Source organism: Stegodyphus dumicola, chromosome 4 (genome assembly GCF_044657685.1).
Source record: "Stegodyphus dumicola isolate Sdum_Otavi_A_Nest chromosome 4, ASM4465768v1".
NCBI lineage: Eukaryota > Metazoa > Arthropoda > Arachnida > Araneae > Eresidae > Stegodyphus > Stegodyphus dumicola.
The window spans coordinates 255,270,833-255,288,609 of NC_140771.1; the positions used below are offsets into that span (position 1 = coordinate 255,270,833).

General features: G+C 32.3%; 1 protein-coding gene across 1 annotated transcript in view; it reads right to left on the minus strand.

The window, feature by feature from the left end:
• LOC118202128 (uncharacterized) overlaps positions 1–17,777 on the minus strand; it is a 40,398-nt gene that overhangs the window by 5,311 nt on the left and 17,310 nt on the right. The window contains exon 4 of the mRNA XM_085816232.1: positions 1,355–1,441. Coding sequence (XP_085672358.1) covers positions 1,355–1,441 — 87 coding nt within the window. The remainder of the gene's footprint in view (positions 1–1,354; positions 1,442–17,777) is intronic.

The window sequence follows — 17,777 nt, forward strand, 5'->3', positions numbered from 1 at the left end:
ATCAATATAGGACAGGTTAAATACTAAAAAAATGTAAGTACATATTTTCTTTTACTGTATAATTGTTGCTTCAATTTTTATTAAAAAAATTAATACACTGTTTTCAAAAATAGACGAGATATTTATTGCCTCGTATGTTTTAATGTTAAATAATTATATCCTATAAAACTCATTTTAAAGGATTTGAATTTAAGTAATATTTTAATTCTTTTAAACGTTGGTATGATGTTTTTAATTCGATATTAAGTAATATTTTAATCCAATTAAACGTTGGCGCAATGTTTTTATTATATTTCTTTGCTGTGTGAAAGTAATAATTTAACCTTACTTTAGTATTTTATACTCATAGTAAATGTATTTATTTACATTTGCCTGCCATCTTAAAAAACGACATTTTCAACAAAAAATTAATCCATTATTTTTAACGATATTTATTTTTTTAAAGTTTCGAATACCTTACTATGCGTAAAATACATAAAAACAGCGTTTTTCAAGATGGCTAACGATTGTAAAAACCGCGCCAACGTAAATCGCCACAAATCCCTGTAACCGTCTACCAAAGTCTGAAACATCGAAGGCTTTAGTAAATCGCTTTTGCTTTAGCTGAAATCATGGAATATAATGACTCCGTGATGACTTTATACTCCGTGGTTGAAATACAGTTGATCTAGCATTCTTTTTAGTAGTAAATATGGCTGCTGCCAAACCAAGCAAACATAGTGCTGGTTTTAAATGCAAAGTTATTTTGTTTGCGAAGGTAAATAAGAATGACGCTCTAGCAAGGTTGTTTGATATTGATGAATGGAAGAAGGATGAACGAAAAGGCTTATCCTAGAAGAAAATATTGGGAATTGGGGCTTGAAAATCGCCAGTAACAGCAGTTAGGTACATGTAGAAATCAATTTTTTGTATGCTTATCTTTTCCTTCTTTTTATATCTATTGTTTTTATAATGCGGCGTATACGCGCACCCGTAAATTTCGGTCTCCATTTTTTGTATTAAAAGTGCGCGTATATACGGTAAATAAATAATAAGTATTTCTGTTTTTTGACTATATCTGTCCAATATAGCGTCTTTTGTTTGCACTCAAATAGATTGTAAAAAGCTAATGAAAATTTACTGTTAATTGAAAAATGCCCGATAAGCATGAATCATGAATTCGGAAAAAAATTATAAACGATGTCAATAAAATCATATTTCATATGCAAAAGGACAGTTATGTTACTTCGAAAATAGTATCCTCAAGAAGAAGAAAAGTGACGCTATGAAAGGGTTAATTTAATTGTGTTGATCAAGACTGGAAATGTTAATTAGATTAATGATTGGAAATGTTATAATACAGATTCTTACTTACCCTTTTTTTACGTCTGTATCATAGCCTTGCATATGTCCAACTGCTAAATTATAGGCAGAATGAGGATGCCCTTGATCTGCAGCTTTCCTAAAAATATTAATAAAAACCAGGCGTATTGCACCTTGTTTAAGACTGTAATTATAAAGGTACTGGGTAGAGTAGACTTTAAGATACTCCTTGTATTATGACGAAGTTGTTTGATTTATTGCCAAGTTGTTGTTTCATTTATGGTAGCCTGAGTAGTTGAATGTTATGGAACCCTATTGTGACATAATCGGGTGCATGATTCTGGGAAATTTTGAATCATGGGATGTTTTGGAAGCGTTTTTGTGGTGTGTGTTAAAACCGTTTAGATGAATTTGAATGGGTTTGTAGGAAGAAAGGTTCAGATGGTCACTATGTGAAGCGTTCGATCAGAAAGAGTACCTGGTTTGAAAATGTCATTTGAGTATGATTGATATTTTGATTTTTACGTGGCTCTGGGTGTATGAAGCGAACTCGAAAATCATGGTAAGTGAATATTTGCTTTTTGTAGTGCTTAAATGTATAACATGTTTTTCCTTTTTTATGTTATTTTATTGTTTGGTTTAAAATGTATTTTATTGAGATTATGTATTTTTTGTTTGCCTATATTGTAGAATTGGGTGCTCCTTTGACTTTTTAAGTGAAAATATATCGATGTGTACATGGACAAAGTAAAGGGAGTGCGCAATGCAAGTTTGTGCAATTCTGGGATTTTTTTTTAAGTGAAAATAAGTCGACGTGTACATGGATTAAGTTAAAAGAGTACACAATGCCATTTTTGTGCAATTCGGGGATTTTTTTTTTTTTAAGTGAAAATAGGTCGACGTGTACATGGATAAAGTCAAAGGAGTGCGTAATGCTATTTTTGTGCAATTCGGGGCGGGGGTTAAGTGAAAATAAGTCAATGTGTACATGGATACCGAGTTTGTGCAATTGTTTGTCTTGTTATTTTGGCTTTGTGTAGCGGCGATTTTTAGCGCAAAAATCGCCGCTTCGCAAGCCAAAATAACTAGTCAAAGTATTGCACGAAATCGGTATCCATGTACCACCAAAAATCGCCAAGGGGTACCCTAAACTATACTTTTACCAGGTACTTTATTACAATAATAATAATAATACATAAGCACATATGTAAAATCTGTATTTGCTAAAACACCTTACAGCGTTCAATATATAGTCTTATTTATTTAAACAAATGAGAATAAAGCAAAAAATGCACTCAAGGCCATCAAAAGTCTAGAAAAGGTAAACCAAAAGAACATAAGATTGTATTCAGAGTTATAGCGAGTGGGCAGAGGCTCCAAAATAACTTTTTTTTTTTTTTTTTTTTTTTTGTTTTGTTTTGTTTTGTTTTACGTTAAAATTACAATTTTTTTGATGTTAAAATGGTTTTCAGCTGTATTTTCCACCGTTTCGCAAGTCAGACCTTGGACGTACTAATGAATAATGATAAGGATAAAGTAAGAATAACCAAGAAAACTTATACGTTTGTAAGGTTATTGTTTACATTAAACAGTTATTTATTTATAATTTTCAACCTTTATTATAACTTCTGCTTTCCGTTTCTTCATCAGAATGTAAACGAGTTAGCTGGTATTTAAACTGAGGTTATTGGATTAAGTCCCAGAGAGTGTATTTGGCCTGCGCCTGCAAGCTACGTTTAGTTCCTGCCAGTTCTGATGATTGTAATTGGCTTGCGTTATTCTCCTGTCGATAATTTGATTTTGATGCTCCGCTTAGAATTACTGAGCCAGCTTAAAGTGTATTTAAATTGTGTAGCTTTTGACTACTATTTTATGTCTTAACTTGAATTTGACTGCACTTTTAGGTGCATCACCACAAACTGTGGTTGGTTTTGTTAGAAAAAGAAAGTGCGTTTATGTTCTAAAGCCTGTTTAAATAAAAAGATTATTTAAGCCTTTCCAATACTTTGTAGCTACCTTCAGACATAGCCATAATTCGCTTAATGTCTGTTAGGGAACTATCACCAGTTCCAGATCAAGTAAGTCGATACTGTATAAAGTCCGAAACCCGAACGCGCAATATCCAGAACTCTAGGAATTTTTTTTTAGAACTTTTTTTGCTAAAAAGGGAAGAATAATTAAATACCGAGAGTAAATTCTTCGCGTATGCGCAACCAGTGCAGGATTTACGTATAATACAATTACAGTTACGTATTATACAAGCTATATAGGGCCCTCAGGCGTCTTGGGGGCACCCCCAAAAAACAGACTTATAAAAGTCCCCATATCTCCAATAGCTTAGGACCGTATGAAGTCTAAATCCGGCTCTGTGCGCAGCAAAGATTTTTCCATAATAAAGTATGCGGAGAGTCCTGACTTTTAATCTCACTTTACGCACTGAATAAAACGTGGCCATATTAAAGAAACACAAACAAATGTTGAAAGGGAACATGTCCGGCCTGTGGACCCTTTTCTCCACTAAACACAGACAGCGAGGGGCGTCGTAGGTGAAACCTCTCGTTGTTGAAGAAGCCTATTGTTTTCTCTTATCGGGCAGTCTTTGAAAAAATTACATCATCCTTTTGCTTGTGTCTCTGTTTAGTTCGTTTTCCGGTTTAATTCAGATAACATGTTCCATACAAGCAGTGTGTCCTCATATGAAAGTGTTTTATGAACGCACATACGAAAACGTGGTGTTCGGAATGATGATAGTTACAAGCGGAATATTATTAACACATTACCGACCGGTAGCCTATTAATCGTCTTTTTATCGCCAACGCCTACCGACCGATAGCCCAGTGCTCCGCAACCTTTTCTCACCTGCGACGCACAAAAAATCTTTCTGGAATTTCGTGGCACACCAAAAGCTAATGTATATATATGTATTGATTTATACACAAAATTTACAATAAATTTTTGTTTTTAATTTGAAAAATATACAATTATAAAACCATAACATATTTATTTATATGCAATCATAATAATTATCAATGTGATACCTGCGCTTAAAAAAGTTATATATTTTTGAGTTCCGAGTTATCAAGAAAGTGCCGAAAAAATTCAAATGCTGACACACAATCACACACAACAGTGAAATATATAAAAACATTTAAAATAGACATTATTAAGGAAAAAAAATTGTCGTGTATTAAATACATGATAAAAAATTGCAAAATGTCAAATACATGTATTTGATTGCGGCACACCTATATCCTACTCATGGCACACCGGTTGCGGAGCACTGCGATAGCCTATTTATCGGCTTTTTTCGCCACCGCCTATGGACCGATAGCCTATTAATTGCTTTTTTCACGGGGCTACCTAAAAATAGCCTATCAATCGGTAGCCATGGCGATAAACAATTGCCATTTGCTATATCATCTGTATTAGCATTGAGGTACATTGCTCACTTGCGTTAAGTGCGTTGCTTGGTAAACTCCCACATTTTTCACACCGTTTAAAAAATAAAAAAAATAAAAAAAATAAAAAAATTACCGTTCACGATGAGCGAAAAAAATGGTACTGGAGAGCAGTGGCGGCTCGTGGCTAAAATTAGTGGGGATGCTGTTCCAAAAAAATTTAACCTTTGTTTTAAAATTGTCTAAAAGGAAACAAACATTTATAAAAAGAAAATTTATTTTGAAACTTCATGAAATCTTACAAGGAAAAAATTAAACATTTCTTAATTACTTGAACCAAAATTGTTATAGTTCAATGTTTGTCTGTTCATTTAAAAATGAAATCCATTCTTCTTGCTTTAATTTGCGCGAAAAGATCAATAATTTTCTCCTTGATCTCTGGATGACAACTGAGGAAATTTTTCTTTATTGAAAGCCACGCAAACGCATTTAGTCTTTCCGAATTCCTAGTACTTCTTAGAAAAGTTTTTAATGTTGAAAAGCAGCGTTCTGCCTCTGATGTAGTCATGGGAATTCTCAAGAGAATTTTTATCAGTTTCGTAATTTCACTAAAAACATCTAGAATATTTTCGATGATAAATTTCAGTAGCTCAATTAATTTGCAGTATTCATGGATATCAGACCTACAAGAGAATACTTATGGCTCAGTTCCAAGCTCTTTTTTTTTTTTTTTTTTTTTTTTTTTTTTTTTTTTTGTCAATCATTGGATATGCTTCAGTGGTCAGTACTATTTCTTCTGTAGAATGTTCATTCCTAAAACTAACGAAGCATTTCTTGTTTAACAATTTAGCAGCTGCTAAGTGTTTAGTGGAAGAATGTGCATTATATCAATACATAGTATAAAGTCACATATTTCCTTAGCTTCTGCCATCTGTGTCTTTCAAATATTCTCACAGTCCTTTGAGTTTCTTAATTCTAAAATAGCAGTTTTGAAAGTTGTTATATATTCGTTAACTTTAAACACACTAATTTCTCTGGATTGCATTTAGTTGTATATTATTTCAACATGAGGCATCTGATAAAAAAGCTCTAACCAAAACTGGAAATCATCACCATTTAGATATTTTAAAATTCCTGTTGCTTTTGCAATAGGAACAATTGTTTCATTTGTTGTTGTTGTTTTGCATTTGATGTTGATTGAATTTCAGTAAGGCAATTTTTTAAAGGTGCCAAATTTTCATGAACTCTGTTTATGTTCCGTATGATAAAATACCACACGCGTGGAGTAAAAAGAAATCACGTTTCCAACAACATGCCAGAATTTCGGCACTGCAAGAGCCGACAGTGCTATTCTCTCTGCCCGGCCCGCGTGCTGCTTTCTGTGTGCGCATGCACAGAACACCACGTTGCTGGAACTGTGAAGCGCGCAATTCCAAAGACTTTTGTACCTTTCTCACAAAGTGGGGGATGGCTACTGACATTAAGCTTAAATATTATCTATTGTAAAAGTATAAAGAAAGAATTAAAGACTAAAGGGCACACTATATTAAATATTAAAAATAATAATTGGAAATACGGGGTGCTGCAGTTCCACAGTGCTTATTACGAGTCGCCACTGCTGGAGAGTTTTATTTAGACGATTTATCAGATTATCCTGACAGTTATTTAGAACCATAGACCTGTTATATTACAGCTCTATGTTTAGAACATGGAGAATCTGCGGCTGAGCGGCCAGTCGGACGTGCGTATGCTGTTGAACCGCTAGCGGTCGGTAAAGTGTTAAGAAATCCAAGATTACTGGCCAGGCTGATAAGAGCAATAGCGGCAAAGATGTCTTCCGACGAATTATGGGTACAAACTGCGGGTAAGTGAAACCTCATCTACATTTATCTGTGTTTTGTTGATGAAAACATTTTTAGTTTTATTTACCATTAACACCTGTTGCACGCGTGAACTGCTTACTCTTTTAATATACCTTGAAAAGTAATCAGATATTTTCAACTCCAGCCTTTAAAAAGTTACTTTGTGTTTCGTCGCCATTATAAATCCGAGACATTTTTTCTAATGGTTGCAGGTGTCACAAAAATTGCTTGTCAAAGTTGTCACAGGAAGACAAAAAAGATGTTTTCACGGAATTTTATGCTTTTCCATCGAAAGATCAACAAGATGTTTACCTACAGGAAATGAAAAACATTCAATGGCGAAAATATCAACGTGAAGCCAAAAAGTAGGCGTTTCTCGTGGGCGCCGCATCTCAGTTTGCAAAAAATCACTTATGGCATTATTTTCAATAAGTGCTAAACAGCTTAGAAGAATTTCATCACTCATGCTCCTAGGAAAATCTACAGATCTACGTGGACATAACCCCAAAACACGTTTTATTTCCAGTGACGTTTGTGGACTCTTTAGAGATGATGCTGTTAGTTTTCCAGTGAAAACATCTTATTACACCAGTAATATGCCAATTTTTTTCCATATTTCCATTCTACTACTCAAATTATGCCAGAATGCCAAGTTTTGCAAAAATCGTACGAGTAGTTTTTAACATATTAGCTCCTCAATGTTAATTGAATTTGGTAAATATTTATTAATATCTCTATTTTTATTAAACTTTTTTGATTTTTCCTTTCACATTTCGATATTTAGATTCATTCCAAATAAAATTTACTCATTTGTGTTTTATTTTTTAAATAATTTTTATAAATTTTTCGAAAAACATTTTGAATTATAACCTATAAAATTGTTACCATCGTCTTAAAGTAGGTGTATTTCTAAGCATACCTGCAAAAAATTAGACTTTTTTATTTAAAATTTTCTAAGATATACACGAATTTACATATTTTCGTGTTTTGAAGTTTGGTATCTTTTTTTTTTTTTTTTAGCTATAATAACGCCAAATGTGGTTTATGGGTTTTTGTTGCAGTGAATTGCCACAGCTATTTTTAACCTTAAATTTCAAATAAAATTTTACGGAGAATTAATTATATGAAATTTGTCCCCTCAATGATGAGTAATAAATATTATTCTTTTTTTAAATTATAGATGATATTATTCAAATTTTTAACTATTTTTTTAAATTTCTCTCTTTCTTCCTTTTTTTAAAAAAATATTTGTAAGAGTAAATTTTTATCTTCGGCGTTTTGTCGTCTGCTACTTTACTTTAACTTCGTTTAAATCGAATTGTCTAAAGCTGAGAACTTTCCTTTGATGTTTATATGAATTTTATGAAAATATTTTATGACATTAACTGCATAATTTATTTCTAAACAAGCTGTTGCTTATGAAGTGGCTGAAAAAGCGGCTGATACTATCATCCATATTTTTAAAGCACAGTATATTTTTATAGAAACATAAGATTTAGAATAATCATTTTTATAAAAGTCAAATTATGATGTAAACATACAACCCTCTAGAGACCGAATTAATGGAAGTTCAATGGTTATGTAGAAATGATCTGCAACTACTTAATGGCTGGATAAGTCAGCAGGTTCTGTAGTCAAGTAAGAATAATTATATAAACGATACCCAATCATTCTGGATTCAATTAACAACGAGGGTACGATGTTTATTAAATGGATTTAAGAAGTTTTTAAACATAAAAAATCAACTCATTTTTTATCCTAAAATGTATTTTTATGCGTAGCGTATTTTCATTATATCCTTAAAATTCTAATTTAGAATGTAAGGTACTTTTCCGTTTTGCCGGCGCAGGCGATAAAGTCGCCAATAATGGTACAACTGATGGCAAACGGAATATCCCAGGAATATCCTCGCTGGTAGCTTTTTACGCCTCATTTTCAAAATAAGTCGCAGCCATTTCTTATCAGATTCATTGTTTCTTTCAATACTGGCATACAATTACATAGAATTTTTAACAGATAGTCCAGTTTTATGCCCTAAGGTCAATCTAATGAGAATGCACTAGCGAAATAAAGCACTCTGGTTTTACATAATTTCTGAGTAAGCTATTCGTATGAACTGAAATAATTCTTGCATTTAAATTTGTATTCCAAATTAAGATTTAACTTGAAATTAATGTAGATAATTACTGAGATAATTAGATTTTTTTAGTGTAGTTTACGTGAGATGAGATCACTTGGAGTCACGTGAATCAGGATGTTGTACCATGAAAGCATAGTAAATTCTTAAATTAATGACTTTTTACAAATTTATTGTCTTTATTTATTGGCTTTTTATAAAATTTAAACGATGTTAAAATGTTTATGCCCTCAAAACAAAAAATTCTTAGAACCAACATTTGTTAACATTTTATATGTGTATGCTCTGTGTTGTCGCCAATAAAGTCTGCTTGGCGAGATTTGCGCCGGCGAAACGGAAAAGTACCGAATGGAATTGTCAAGAACTGTATTCTAATCATCAGTAATATAATAAGTAATTATTACGGTTATTAATAAATCCTTCTTATAAAGTAATTACAGATATTTCAAAAAACTTTCTGTCTGAATGAAAATATTTTTCTATGCAAATATTTCTAATTTTATATTAATCAAGATTGCACAAGATATTATTTATTTGCACTTCATTTCTTACCGTCAGCTGTAGTAGAAGTTACAAATCAATTATATTTAATTCAGGAATGACCATCTAAGTTTAGAAACAGCGTACCGTAACAGCAATTCAATTATTGGCGCCGTGTCTTTCATGTTACTCTCGATTCGCAAGCTGTATGATTTTTAATGAGTATTCGAGTTTTGCTGGTAACTTCACTTGGAAATCGCGCTTAAACTAGTTTAGTTGGTTATTTGAACATAGAAAAAACATGGGAGCTATTTTAAGATGCTTTCATAGAGAACCTAGAAAACTACGAAAACCAACCATGCAGCCTGGGTTAGACTTCGCAACAAACAATTAGTATTTAACAATCTTCAAATGCTAGGCAACTGGTAAGGCTCCGATTAAATCTCCAATTAAATCTCCAATTTAATATTTTATTTAAAATATTGTTGTATTCTTAGACACAAAAATCAGAATTTAAGTTTTATTAACTCGTTAGTAAACTACCAAGCCGTAGTGCAAATGAATATTCAATTTCTTTTGCAATAATTGTATTCACTTAATATTCTTGGAATATAAGCTAAAGAAGGAATGTTCTCGGAAGATTAAAGAAGTTTTAAAATCCAGTGATATTAGGTTTGTCTTACAAGCTCAGGATCAAAACGATTCTGCAATTGCCCGAGTAGTTGGCTTGTAAATGGCTGTGAATTAAGCAGATGACTTTTAATCTTACGTTATTCAGTCATAAAACGTATTCCAAATTTTTGTATTGCATGACAATGCATCGTTTTATTATTCAATAACCAGTCGGAGAACCGCTTGTGTTCCGAAAATAAGTATGTGTACTCAATCGTCCTGCATGTTCTTTAAATTTGTCTTCTTGTGATTTTTTTTTTTTTTTTTTTTCTTTTCTTTTCTTTTCCAAAAACTAAAGTTGCCTCTCAAACGAAGGCATCTCTCCCCTTAGGCAGAAAGCCCTAGTGTGTTTTATCATAATTAAATAAACCAAAATCTCTTGATGAAACCAGTCTTTCCTTTCATCTCATACCGTCAAAATGCTTAACCTCTAAAGACTGACAAAGGCTCTGACCAAATACTGATGAAATGGATTGAATTGGATTAGTTACCGCAAAGCAGGACTATCTGCCTAAAAGGAAGGATGAACGTGAAGAACTTTCAAAGGGAAATTAGCTGGCATACACGTTACGCATGAGAAAATCCACGAAAACGCCCATGCAACCAGCCCGTTTACCGGGATGCAAACCAAGGAGTGAACTACCAGTTTTCAGCGACTTTACCGCTCAGCCGTTTGTGGGCCTTTATGAAATGGAAGGCGATAACTTTATTTAAAATGATTGTCAGAAATACCAAGATTGTTTCGAAAAGTTAGTTGTTTTAGCTATTTCTGTAACCAGAAAGAATTTAATTGTCAAGCAATATTTTCCTGTTAAGGAACATAGATTCCTACTCTGTGATAGGACTTACGATGTTGTTAAAAAGGATGCTTTTTAATATACTTGCAGAATGCCTAAAGAAAAAGAGCAAGAATGAAGCAGAATGCCTGAAGAAAAAGTAAATTTTTGCGTAAAATTTAGTATTTGTATTTTTTTTAATTTAAAACTTTTTAATATTATGATATTTGATTTATATATATCTTTTCTGAACGGAACATTGAAAGACGTGTAAAACTGTGCTTTACTGTATATTCTCTTTTAATATAGTATGCAGTTTTCAAATGCATCGTAGTCTGGGTTACAAATTATTCTTCCGAAAGAAACGCAATTCAAATAAATAAAATCAAATTCTGGAAAATTTATATTAATAAATATATTTAAAATGCTCAGTTCGAATGAATAAATAGAAAATTTTAAAATAATTATCTGAAGAGACAATGCAACACTAAAAATTAAAATAAAAGTATAAAAATTTAAAAATTACCTAAAATAGTAACTATGACTAAAATTATAGTATAAAGAAAACTATTTGAAAATAAATAAATAAATAAATAAATAAACGATGCACCTTTGATTTAAACTACGCAGTTCGAATGAGTAAATAGAAATTTTTAAAACAGTTATTCGAAAGAAACCATGCAACTTAAACAATTAAAATGAAATTCGAAAAAGAAAAAATACTTAAAATAATAACAATTATAATTAAAAATATAATATAAAGACCATTATCTGAAAAAAGGAACGATCGTCACTTTTTTTCCTCTCAAAGAGAAAGGAAAATAGGTTGTCATATATTGACAAGTTCGCCAAGGGAAAAAAACTGAAAGAAAAAAAAAAAAAAAAAAAAGCGCAAACATAAACTGTTGAATTTCTCCGTAAATTTCGCACCAAATTTTACAAAATTTAGTATCGGCATAATTTGACTCGTAGAATCGAAAATATGTAAAAAAAAAAAAAAAAAAAGTATGTTATTTCAGAAAAGTCTGATTTTGTGTCAAAATGCCTATGTTAGAATAAAAAATATATAAATCTAATACATATCCTAAGTCGCGCTTTCGAGACATAAAGAACGCAATTTGAATTTCGTGAATCGGCCCAGTAGAACGGGAGATAAACTGTGCCCATATATATATATAAAGCAGTGTACTGTTTTTCATGAAAAAACATCCTTCCTCAAAAATAAAATACAACTTTTATCATACGTTTTTTAAAGAACAATTTGTCTACCGCTTCGGGAGACCCTAAAAAGATGTTTTTGGAACATGTGAACAGTCAACAACCAAAATTAAAAGTTTCTCCTTGAATGACTCTGTGAAAAGAGTGCAATTCTTTAAAAAAATTGCATATTCGAAAATACAAAAATTTTACTCACCCTTGAAAGAGGTGAGTGATAAGTATGATTAGGATGAGGAAACTGCATACGATCTTGTAATGAATTACCTGCAGAACCTCGTACTTCTCCACATTAAAGTTCAGGAGATACTCTTATATTTTATCGACAGTTTTGGGTAAATCGTTTTTGTATTTACGATCTCAAAACAAAGAAAAGTGCTGTATACACTTACCACGAGGGGTTGGCGGAGAAGGGGCTAATGAGGTTTCTTCATTTTTATATGACTATGTAGGACAACATATTCCGGCGTCAACAAATGAAATTCATATTTTTTCAGATGGTTGTACGGGTCAAAACCGAAATCGACTGTTTTAAGATTCTTTTTAGCTATTTCTGTAACCAGAAAGAATTTAATTGTCAAGCAATATTTTCCTGTTAAGGAACATAGATTCCTACTCTGTGATAGGACTTGCGATGTTGTTAAACGTCATAGTAGAAAAATGGATCGAGTATACACACCAGCCCAGTATAAGAACCTCATCTCTGACAGCAGTTCTGATGGTAAAAGTTCAGCTATGTTGCTGGAGAAGAAGAACATCATCCTAGTCTTCAACAGTTGATGGCCAAGATACTTCAAAAAGCAAGTTTTGCCTTTGTAGGAAGTTGCACAATGAAAATATAAAGGTGCAAAGTAATCTTTTGAAATATCCGATTATTACTATTTCGATATGAAGGAGGGGGGTTTATTTGCCTATAAGTCGTTAAATGGTTTGATTAAAAAACTCTAAAATTGAAGAAACCGGAGGTAGAAATTGTTCTTCCATCTGCACCAGCCTGTTCTGGGATGAATATCCTTAACGTAAAGAAAACAGATGATATCAAAAAAGTTATTCACTACATACCAGAAGAATATAAGGATTTTTGCAACACCATCAAGTTAAGGCCAACCTCTACAACAACTGCACCTTCCGAGAGCGAAGACAACTCTTAAATTTAATGTGGTTGGTTAAAATTGTTTGATTATATTTAGGTTTTAAATATTGTTTCAACATTTTGTTCAGTATTAAAGATTTTTGACAAAAGTAATACATTTCTGGGTGAGTGAATGTCATTTTTAATGGGACGAAAGCCGTTTTATTTTATTTTGTGACATGTTTCATATTTCGATTGCTTCAAAATGCCTTTTTTTTTTTTTTTTTTTTTTTTTTTTTTGTTGAAATAAAGTAAGTTATTTAAAGAAAACTCCATATACACTGCCCTTCAAAAGTTAAGGAACAGCATGTTTTTGTTTTAATGAACAGCATGTTTAAGAATGAAGCAACATAGAAAACAGAAATTTAGAAAACATTAACACTAAATAGTTCTTTAATGAATGCGATACAGAATGTTTCTAAATTCAATACAAAAATGAGTTACGACAAAAAATTGCACTTTTGGCAGAAATCCAGTCTTGGAGAAAGAGTATATCACAGTTTTTTGAGAAAAATGGGATTATAATATTACAAAAATGGATTCTAATAAGGAATGTGTCCACACCTAGTTGCAACAAATTGGCGGCAGTGACGTTCCATGCTATCAAGTTGTCGGTCAGTGAAATGGGAAGCAACGACTAGACACGGAATAATCCTTATTCAAGCTCATCTAACGACTTCGGAGGAAGAATTAAAGCAGCAACTTGTCTCTCAAGGTAGTCTCAAATATGCTTTATCGAACTCAAGTCTGGGGATTGAGCTGACCATTCTATCCGCACCATACCGGGACCCTCAAGATATTCTTCAGCAAGCCAAGCTCGGTGCAGTCGTGCATTGTCGTCCATCAGAAGAAATCTAGCACCAACAGCAGCGGACATATTGATCAAGGATCTCGTCTCGATGTCTCACATCGGTCCAAGTTCCTGCATCGAACACATGAAGGTCAGTGCGACCACCGAGAGACATTCCAGCCCAAACCATTACTCCACCACCTCTGTAACTGTGTCTTCCGCAATGTGGGATTGGTTGTATCTGGTGCGTTGTTCCCTCTAGATCAGCTGACGACCTGAGTCACTCTTTAATGTGAATCTGGACTCGTCTGTGAAGAGAACAGATGCCCATTGTTGACTGGTCCAGGAGATGTGTTCTCTTGGACCATACAAGCAGACGAAACTGTTTTGCATATTTTCTGGTTTCCGGTGATATTTTTAGAATTGACTTTGGAGCTTTGCTTCAAGAAATCTAATTCTTTTTTACTGATTTCGTTTGTGATAAATTTCTATTGTACGTATAATATGGCTTCTTAGAATTGTGTTGTAGTATGGCGATGTCCTTTGAAATAACTTTAACCTCTTCTCTAATCTGAGCACATAATATATTAATTGGTAATCAATATTTTAATATAGAAAAATCATTACAAATGATGTTGGAGAATCGTTTACTCCTCAGTGTGCTAACCCGCCTCCTAAATCTGCTAGTAACGCTAATATCCAAACTTTAAAATAAAACAACACGATACTTCCGATGTCTCCGATGATAATTCTAACCAAAATGATGGATTCATTAAACCTACTCGCATAGCCAAAATAGGGAAAAAAGATCATCCACCAAAAAATTCCAATACGAAGTAAAAAGGAATTATTGTAATCGCGAAAAGTTTCAGGCAGCATATTTCAACGAAAATATCCACTTTGACCGCTTTCGAATGCAATTTGACGATGTTTTTGCGTGATATCTGTACGTAAGGACAGAATAAAAGACTCTTTTCCTCCAAAAAAACTGCTTTAAAATGAATTCTGAAGAGAGTTTTTCGTGGCGTCTGTACGAACGTATGTACGTACGTGCGTATGAACGTACGTACGTATCTCGCATAACTCAAAAACGAGTAGCCTCAGAACGTTGAAATTTTGTATATAAGACTACTGTAACATGTAGATGTGCACCTCGTATTTTGGTTTCAATCGGCCACACCAAACGTATATAAATATATTTATATATATATATCCACTCTGTTACCCGGCTCAGTGATCTCAGTTTCTTTACTCTTATATGTTTGTAAATTGTACATTTTTTGCTTTAAAAATGATTGCATTATGTTGTTTTTATCTTCCGGTTAAGGGTTTTATGACTTTAGTAAATCTGTATGCAATATTTTTAGAATTATCAACAATTTTAAAATTGTTTAAGTGCCGCTAAGCCTAATTTGATGGCGGCCATTGATGTTTACATTTGAAACAAGAGACTAGTGGATTTGTTGCCAATCTAGAGAAATTTAGCTTCGCAACAACAAACGCATTCATTTATTATTGCCAATTAAATCATGCTTAATCCTTTCTTGAATTTTTTCGAGGAAATAAGCGTTTAAGATTTACTTCGTAATTTTTAATACAGATATTTTGAGTTTTTATGTATTTTTGCCTTGTCGCGAAGTGAGAACTGAATTAATTCAATGAGAAATACTCAATCGTCTGTGAAAAACTGTTTCTTTTTTGTTTTGTTTGCTTAATTTCTTTTATACATAGTTCTAGCTTTATTATAGTATTTGAATAGAACATGTGGCAACGATTAGATAATTCTTTAAATGATATAAATTTTGTGCATTCAGAGTTATAATATGAACGAAATATAATACTGTCAAGTAAACCTAGCGCCAGAGTGTCGCTATGGTAAACAAAGTGAATTTTAAAGAATGAATTTATTCTATTGTGGTTTATGCGCTGTCGGCGAAGTAGGTTTAATTCAATCTAATAAGTTTAAATAAAATGCAAGAAAAAATGCGTATAATTTAATATTCCGTATAAGCAATATTTGTACAATTATCAACAATTTAAAAGCTGTTTAAGTGCGGTTAAGTTTAAATAACATGGCGGACATATTTGTTTACATTTGAAACAGCAGAATTGTAGATTTGTTGCCAATCTAGAGAGACTAAGCTTCGCCACAACAAAAATAACGCCTTCATTTATTATTGCCAATTAAATCATACTTAATCCTTTCTGGAATTTTTTCGAGGAAATAAGTGTTTAAGATTTACTTAATTTTTAATAATTAGTAATTTTTAATACAGATATTTTGAGCTTTTATGTAATTTTGTCTTGTCGCGAAGTGAAAACTGAATTAACTGAATGAGAAATACTCTATCGTCTGTGAAAAACTGTTTCTTTTTTGTTTTGTTTGCTTAATTTCTTTTTTACATCGTTCTAGCTTTATTATAGTATTTTAAAAGAACATGTGACAACGATTAGATAATTCTTTAAATGATACACATTTTATGCATTCTGAGTTATAATATGAATGAAATAGAATACTGTTAAGTGAACCTAGTGCCAGAGTGTCCTATGTTAAACAAATAGAGTGAATTTTAAAGAATGCCTTTATTCTATTGTGGTTTATGCGCTGTCGGCGAAGTAGATTTAATAAAATCCAATAAGTTTAAAAGAAATGCAAGAAACAAATGCGTATAATTTAATATTCCGTACAAGGAAGTCATGTGTCTTTTTACTTCCTTGTACGAAGTAAAAAGGAAGTATTGTAATCGCGAAAAGTTTCAGGCAGCATATTTCAAAGAAAATATCCCATTTTGACCTCTTTCAAATGCAATTTAACGATGTATTTCCGTGATATCTGTATGTAAGGACAGAATAAAACACTCTTTTCCTCCAAAAAAAATTATAAAACTGCTTTAAAATGAATTCTGAAGAGAATTTTTCGTGGCGTCTGTACGAACGTATGTATGTACAGTGTCTCACAAAAGTGACGGGACACTTGTGCTTTACAAAAAGAAACTGTAATAAAATAAATTAAAAAAAATGTAAAAATTTTTTGTGGGTGTGTTTCATACTTAAATTTAGTAACAATTATTACATAACATACATTTTCTCAAAATATTAAAATAGTAATTTAATAAAAAATACAATTGTTTAGAACGGACAAAAAATGGCTCACATAAGTGATGGGACACCATTAGATACTACTACGTACTACAATAAAAATATTTTTTAGGGGTTTTATTTTTACTCAAAAGCGATTAGCAATAATTTATAAAATCGTCTGCAGTCTTTCTCTCCAGTTTGTTTTGGAATTTTTGTGTTTTTTTATCTCTGTGCAGCCATGAATGCTAAACGAAAAGAAACTTTGCCTGGAATTCGAAAATTAGTTATTAATTTGCATATTGAATGTGGAAAATCTATTAGAGAAACTACTGAAACAGTTAACTTCAGTCATTCAACAGTTTTCAATATCATTAAACGATATAAAAAGAATCATATGATTCAGGATAAAAGAAGACCAGGCCGACCATCAAAGCTATCCAATAGAATAAAGCGAATTATCGTTCGAAATATTAAAAAAAAAAAATCCAAGAATGAGTGCTCCTAAAGTTGCTGCTGATTTACAAGCATTATATGTAGTAATTGTTAATTCTGAGACTATTAGAAGAGTAATTCGATCTACTGGATATCACGGTAGAGCAGCCAGGAAAAAATTCTTCGTAAGTGAAAAGAATAGAAAACTCAGACTGGCTTTCGCAAAATCCAACATAAATAAGAATTCTGATTACTGGAATGAAGTTATATTTGCTGATGAGAGTAAATTTAATATATTTGGTTCTGACGGTAGAATCTTTGGTGTGGAGAAAACCCAGGGAAGAATTTCGCAATTAGAACTTGGTGCCAACAGTAAAACATGGTGGAGGAGGAATTATGGTATGGGGGTGTATGTCGTCCGCTGGAGTTGGTACTCTTGTTTTTATTGACAGTATAATGGATCAGTGCAAGTATATTGACATTTTAAATCAAAATTTGAA